Source organism: Nannospalax galili, unplaced genomic scaffold, assembly GCF_000622305.1.
Source record: "Nannospalax galili isolate Female #2095 unplaced genomic scaffold, S.galili_v1.0 scaffold461, whole genome shotgun sequence".
NCBI lineage: Eukaryota > Metazoa > Chordata > Mammalia > Rodentia > Spalacidae > Nannospalax > Nannospalax galili.
Genome location: NW_008349975.1, coordinates 4,096,336 through 4,103,729, shown reverse-complemented (window position 1 = coordinate 4,103,729; position 7,394 = coordinate 4,096,336). Strand labels below are relative to the sequence as shown.

General features: G+C 36.8%; 1 protein-coding gene across 4 annotated transcripts in view; it reads right to left on the bottom strand.

Moving 5' to 3' along the window:
* Positions 1-7,394, bottom strand: part of Wdr17 (WD repeat domain 17) — a 119,005-nt gene that overhangs the window by 31,714 nt on the left and 79,897 nt on the right. For all 4 annotated transcript variants that reach the window (XM_008847148.2, XM_008847151.3, XM_008847149.2 and 1 more), the window contains 5 exons: positions 3,698-3,900; positions 2,509-2,658; positions 2,292-2,422; positions 1,885-2,010; positions 1,080-1,235 (listed from right to left, as the gene is read on the bottom strand). In XM_008847148.2, the coding sequence (XP_008845370.1) occupies positions 1,080-1,235; positions 1,885-2,010; positions 2,292-2,422; positions 2,509-2,658; positions 3,698-3,900 (766 nt within the window). The remainder of the gene's footprint in view (positions 1-1,079; positions 1,236-1,884; positions 2,011-2,291; positions 2,423-2,508; positions 2,659-3,697; positions 3,901-7,394) is intronic.

Sequence of the window (7,394 nt, the reverse complement as noted above, 5' to 3'; positions counted from 1 at the left end):
TCCTTGAAGTTTTGTTGTATAGTTATTTAGCTTTTACATACACACACACACACACACACACACACACACACATATATATATATATAATTTTATGTAGCCTGCAAAAAAAACTCTCTAAAATAAAGTATAAAGCATTAATTGAGTCCATGCCACCATATCTTATGAGGGTTTTTTGGGGGGGCGGAGGGGGTTGAGAGGTAAAGACTATCTCTTGATTTAAAATACATTTTTAAAAGACAGAAACACCCAAAGAATTTTCAACACCAGCATTTTCCATGTAACTAATACCCAGGTACAAAACAGAAGCCTCACCTCTCACCCTTGTTCCATTCTAGTTAGTACTCACCTATAAAAGGAAGCTGATGTCCTAAATTTTAGTAGCACATATTCACCCAGACTTTTTCTGAGAGAGTAGTTAAATGTGCTCTTTCAGAAGACTCTGGTTCAGTTCCCAGCACCCACGTGGTGGTTCACAAGCAAGTGTAACTTGAGTTCTGGTGGATCCAGTGTCTTCTTCTTGTCTCCGTGTGCACCAAACATGTACATAGTGCATGCATGTAAACATATACCAACATACATACACACATGCAGAAAAGCCCTCATACACAGAAAATAAAAATAAATATAAATTTTAAAAATGGGATATGCCCTTTGAATATGCTTAACTAGATGATCCCAGTGGAAAATCCCTCTTTTGACCAGGGTGGACTCTAGTCATGACAAGTGGAGGAGATTCCACTTAGCAAATTAATCACACAGATACATTTAAAAGTCCTTGGCAGTCATTCTCAGTGTGCATGAGAATACCTGGGAAGGCTTATGGTTGGACTGACCCAGAATGTATGATTTTGTAGGTCTGGGTGGGACATAGATATTTCTATCTATGTGGGATTGATACTCCCAGCCTGGAGACTTCACTTTATTAACCATTTTCCTAGGGTATACACCTGACATCAGCATGGTAGAGAATCGGTTAAATAAGAAAACTTAACTTCATATTTTTAGTACACAGAATGAACCATGTTCCTCATACTTAGAACAATGTTAGATGCATTGCTTTCCCTTTAACAACACATTACCTCTCCAAGTTCAACCATAAGTTCACAGTATCTCTGAATTTGTCCTAATCTCAAGTGAATTTCAGCAGCTTCCTTCAGTTTTTTCTCTTTAGTAGGTGCACCAATACCATCACCAAATTTAGACATCTTGACTGTTGTTAGCTCTTGGGCTTCAGACTAAGTAGAAAGAAAAAATTTAAATGTATATATATATATATATATATGTATATGTATATATATGCACATATGAGCTGATATTTAAAAGTGTGTATTATTGGAAATACATTACTTTAAAATCTAAAATCATATCGTCTCTATAAAATATGATATATTTTTAAGCTGTCACAATTATCTTGATGCCTGAAAAGTTAACCATTGATATTTCTTTGAAAATAAATAATCCATTGTTTCTTTTGGGTAACAGGACAGGTTTTGTTGTTGATACTGAATATTATTATTTCAGACATGCGATAACTAATGATTCTGCACTCACATTCACTGAAAACTGCATAATCACTTTTAATAAAGCATATCCATGTATAGAGGCTACTCATTTCTCTGAGTCTAAAATCATAGCAGTCCATATGCCATAATCACTTTAGGTAACATTGGTGAAGAGAAAACATTTCATAGAGTTCCAAGTGAAATTGAGAGTCAATCTAGGCAAACCATGGCTGCCTTAATCTGCTTGCAAATAATTCACTGTCTCCAGATTGGTCTTACTATTTTATTCCTCAGTGTCTATTAAGCTCTCTAAAATTTTCCTACTTTAATAGTGAAAGGAAAACTTTTGCTTAAGAACATCATATTTGTGTACTTTACTTACTGTTCTAAATTTAATCAGATGTTTCAAGTGCATTATTCCCTTGCAGTAGTTTTGAGGAAGTAAGCTATCATCTTCTCCTTTTATTACAGCAACCAGGTTCCACAAATTGTCACTGCCACCTGGAGGCTAAAAAGTTGGTACAGAATAACTAAAGATAATAGAAAAGAAAAATCCTCACAGCATTTTGAATCTCCAAAAATAATGTAATGTAGTTATCTAAATTTAAAAGCATTCATTCTCATTTATTGTTTCTGTTTTTATATTTACTTTCTAATACTCACAGAGTATGATAAAATATACCCACTAGGTTGGGATGATGAATGTAAACAGGCAACAATTTAAGGCTAATACTGTGGTGATTCATTCTGCCTAATGAGATGTCTTCTTCTAATTCCTGTAATACTTACTGATAAACATTCTGAAAACCATCTGAGCTTTTTCAAGCGAGGATTGCACGTTAGTTTTTCTACTTCTTGCTTAATATCCCGTGACACTTTTCCACACAGCAGAGGAGGCGTGCCTTGCTTTATAGCAGTATCTGAGGAAAAGACATGAATCAGTGAGTAAATTTTTCTTAGAAAATAATAGTTAAAGTAAAATCAAATGCATGCACATATTCAATACCAGTGTTCCCGATAATTTCTTCCCAAGATGTGTCTGCCAGAATATTTATTTGTAAAGGGGTGATTAAAGGTATTAATGACCAGAGTCTCACTGTAGAATCACGAGAGCAGGAAGCCATAGTGAAGGGACGGCTTGGATGGGAAGTTAAACCTGATGGGAAAAAATAAGTCCTTTTTAACAAAAGCAAACATGGAAAATGCTTTTTTAATTTGTTTATGTATTTCATTAAACTTTGAATTGAAGGAATGAAGAAATGTAAATAACTGAAAGATTCACATTCTGCCTTGTATTTGCACTTAACATAAGAATGTAATAAATTACTTAACATATTGTGTAAACTGGATATAAATGTAAGATTATTAGAAAGCATATATTTCTGAGTGAAGATATCAAAATGACATTTCATTTGGTTAAGCAGTAAATATAATTCCAGGAGGGTACAGGAAATCTAAGAATTAACGAGCACGTAGATGAAAGTTCTAGTTTCAATATGAAGAGCTGGAGACTTTTCAGTTTAGAACATCAAAGAGTAAAAGAATTCTCTCTTACAGTAAGGCCCACACTGGCTCAATGACAAGGCTATGGAGGGAAAGCATGTGGATGTGGATGTGGATATGGATACACACATCTAGGATGCTTTCTCTAGGGAACATATTAAATTCCTAATCCAACTACTTACTCCCACCAGTGCTTGAGAATGAAAGAAAATACAAATGGGAATAAAATTAAAGGTACAAGTTCAGCAACCTGGTTTCAATACCTACTTTAATTGTACTAAAAATTATTACCGTATTAAAAATAAAACATTGCCCTTAATACCCTAAAATATGGCAATGGGTAGATAAGTTATATCTATGCTAAAATTAGTTTCATGTTCTGTAATTTCCTCTGGAGTGACAAAATCCAACCTGTACAGTATATAGGTCACATGTGAATGTTCACACTCTGCACAGAAACATAGCAATAAAATGAACACCTCAGTGTTTGGAAGAGTCATCACCTGATCATTTCCAATGAATTATTTGGTTATTTTTTGTGATCCTGATAGTTTAACAGTGAACGTGTATTTTTCCAATGTGAAAAATACTATTTCAAACTGAAACATGACTTATTTAAAAATATTACATTACTCAAAAAATATCGGCTTCATAATTCCATCAAAATAACAAATACATGAAAAGCAGTTTACCATACACATCTGCACCGTGATCATACACAGTGTCCAAGCAAGTTCCTCCCCGAGTATCCCATACTTTGATGGTATAGTCCCAGCTTCCAGAGATCAGTAGATATGGAATCTCAGTATTCCACATTAATCCCCTCACGGGTGCAGTGTGTCCACTAAGAATATTTATGCAAGCATCTTGAGTATAATCCCAGATTCGTACAGAACTGAAAATACAATATCAGGTATGCATTATAATTTATCCAAAGCACTAACATTTTCTCAGTTGGGCACAATTGTTATTTCTTACCACATTTAAGGATCATTTTATGTTCCAAACATTTTTTATTTTATTTATTATTTTCATTTTTTTTATGTGTATGAGTGTATTGCCTGCATGCACATGAGTGCACCCCTGTGTTGCAATGCCAAGGCGTTCAGAAGAGGGCTTCGGATTCCTCTGGAACTGGAGTTAAGGATGGTTCATAGCCACCATGTGAGTGCTGGGAATCAAACTCTGGTCCTCTGCAAGAGCAGTCAGTGCTTTTAACTGCTGAGGCATCTCTCCGGCCCTGAAATATTGTGTTTACTTTTATTTTATGTGTACGTGTGTATTTCCTGCATGTAGGTAAGTGCACCCATGTCATGCAATGCCATGGAGGACAGAAGAGGCTATTGGATCCCCTGGAACTGGAGTTATGGACAGTTGTTAGCTGCCATGTGGGTGCTGGGATTCAAACCTGGGTCTTCTGCAAGAACAGCCAGTGTTCTTAACTGCTGAGCCATCTCCCCAGCCCTAGGTTCCACACATTTATGTCAGAGCTATCTATTCCAATACTGTTTTTCATAATTTTCACTGGTAATTTATTACTGCTAACAAATACAGTGTTTTAAAATTTACAGATTCAAGCATGACTTTCTTATAAGAAAATACTTAGAGCAAATATAATCAAAGCTAAATTATTATTGATAACACAACAGCAATTTAAGTGCAGTCAAATTATTTGTATAGCATAAAATATGAGATGTATTACATATTATTTGAAAAGATATCCTATTTATGTTTTTAATACCATAATTTCTTCATGTTTTTATCAGTAAAATAATTTAATTGCCAAGTAGAATCAATCTCAAATAAAGGGAAAAATTAAATATAATTGGTCTCAAGGAATTACTCAGTCTACCAATTTTATATAAAGTATAACTATAATACTATTTAAAGCACAATTTAGACTAAAAATTAGCTGAAGACATCCAAAGTGTCGATTTCATTCAGGTAATTTATAACTTTTAGTAACAAACTTATACCAACAAAACAATAGAAGAACTTTGCTATGTCAAAGTTTATATTGTACTGTGAGACACAGCTCTTTCTGTTTTACATACAAGACTCACATTTGTTTCCTCATTTTCCTACTGTGGACAATATAATCACTCCTCCATAATAGTGAATTCTGAATCCAAAGATTTAATCAAAGATTATGAATATAAAAATCTGTCCTGAACATATATAGACTTGTTCTTTGACATTATCCTAAACCATAGAATATAGCAATGTTTTTCATAGTCTTTACATTGTACTAGGTATTAATTTATCTAATTTATGGTGCATGGGAGAATATATATAGGTTACATGAAATACTATGTGAATGTATAATAATGGCCTTAGGCTTCCAATAGGTTTGGTATTCATATGGGAGCTTGTAAAAAACATTATTGGCTATCAGTGGATGACTGTATGTCCAAATATAATTTTTGGTGTGAATTTTTCAGCCACTCCGTAAGTGGCTTCCGTTTTCTGCCATGCTTTCATAACTGAGAACATATTACTGCACTTTATGTCAAAATACTATAATGTTATTGTACAGGCCACTGGAATACATGCTCCCCTTTTTATGACTCAGGCTTTGAAGTCACAATATATTTTTTGCCAAAAATAAGAAAGGTTTAAATATGAACCACTATACGTGAGGACTAACTTGGGTTACCATAGGTTCCTCTACTAATTACATTGGTAAATGATAGTTTCTTTGAAAATATTACTTTTATTTAAAGGTGAAAAATAAGATCAGTAAAATGCTTCACATTTTTTGAAAATATTTCCTATGCTAACATCTATGGTGAGGGACTGGAATGATCCCATCAATGACAGAATATTCACCGTTACATAATATCCACTTGAAAGTCATATTCCCAATTATTTTCCTATTATTTTCCCCGAAAATGAAATTGAAAATCATTAACTATTCACATGAACCTGTGGTTACTATGCACTATGACTTAAAAAAAAAATGTATGTGTTTGAGTGTTTTGTCTGAATATATGTAGGTGCACCACATGCATGCAGTGCCCTGTGGCAGCCAGAAGTGGGTGACAGATGCCCTGGAACTGGAGTTAGGTTGGTTGTTAAGTGCCATGTAGGTGGGGGGAACTGAACAGCCAGTACTCTCAACTGCTGAGTCATCTTTCCAGCCACTGCACTATGACTTTTAATTGTACAAAGTAAGATTTTCTTTATCTAAGTTTATCCCATCTACAAATGATGAAACAAATTACATAAGTAACTTTAAAAATATAAAGCATACACCATCCTCAGGCCTCTTGGGGTAAGTCTATAGCGCAGCTCTCCGCGCCGGGACTCCCTAAGCCACATTCACCCTTCCATCTCTCCCCCCTTTCTAAACTCCTAGTCTGGGCCCTGTGCCATTCCTAGTCTTGGGGCCCCAGACACCTGTGGAACCAATACTGCTTCCTGATCCTTCTCACCCAGACCAACTCAGTCCCTTTCTTGGGCTCCAGGAGCACTGCTTCTGGTCCTGGCCCCGCGCTCACCTCTCTCTGCTTCTCTGGGCCTGCACCACTGGCTAACTCTCCTATCCTTAGGCCTCTTGGGGTAAGTCTATAGCGCAGCCCTCCGCTGGGACTCCCTAAGCCACATTCAGCCTTCCATCCCCTCGCCGTTCTATACTCCTAGTTTGGGCCCTGCGCCATTCCTAGGCTTGGGGCCCCAGACACCTGGGGAACCAATACTGCTTCCTGACCCTTCTCACCCAGACCAACTCAGTGCCTTTCTTGGGCTCCAGGAGCACTGCTTCTGGTCCTGGCCCCGCCCTCACCTCCCTCTACTTCCCAGGTCCTGGAACACCCGCCAGCCTCTTTCTGGGGCTGACAGCCTCTTTCTGGGGCTCCGAGGCTTACCTTTACTCTCCCTGATCCTTTGCATCCAGTACAACCCAGCTACTCAATCCACTCCCTGGGAAATCTTGGGGCTTCTTCCCTCCCCATCTGCCTTTGCATCCCTGCGTGGCCGCGGTCAGGGTCTCAGGTCAATCCAACACCCAAGTTCCTGAGGCCAAAAGCATTCTTAGAAGATTCCAGACCTAAGGAGAAAGCCTGAAAACTTCTGATCCACATTGGAATTGGGCCACTGCAGAACTCCTGAAGACAAAATCAATCCGGCCACGACAATATAAAATCAAAAAAGAGAACTAGAAGCTTAGACGAGCCAGCTCTTCATACCAAAAAAGTAAACCACAAAGACACATAAAGCTCAAAAAAAAAAAAGAAGCAGAACTAAACTTGAAGTCCCGAGTATCACACAAGAGTCAGAAATTACAAGAAATTCACATGTCAAAATCACAGAGAAAGAATAATAACATGAAAAACCAAAATAACATATCCCACCAAACACCAACTGTCCTCTAGAGGAGTATAATGAGAA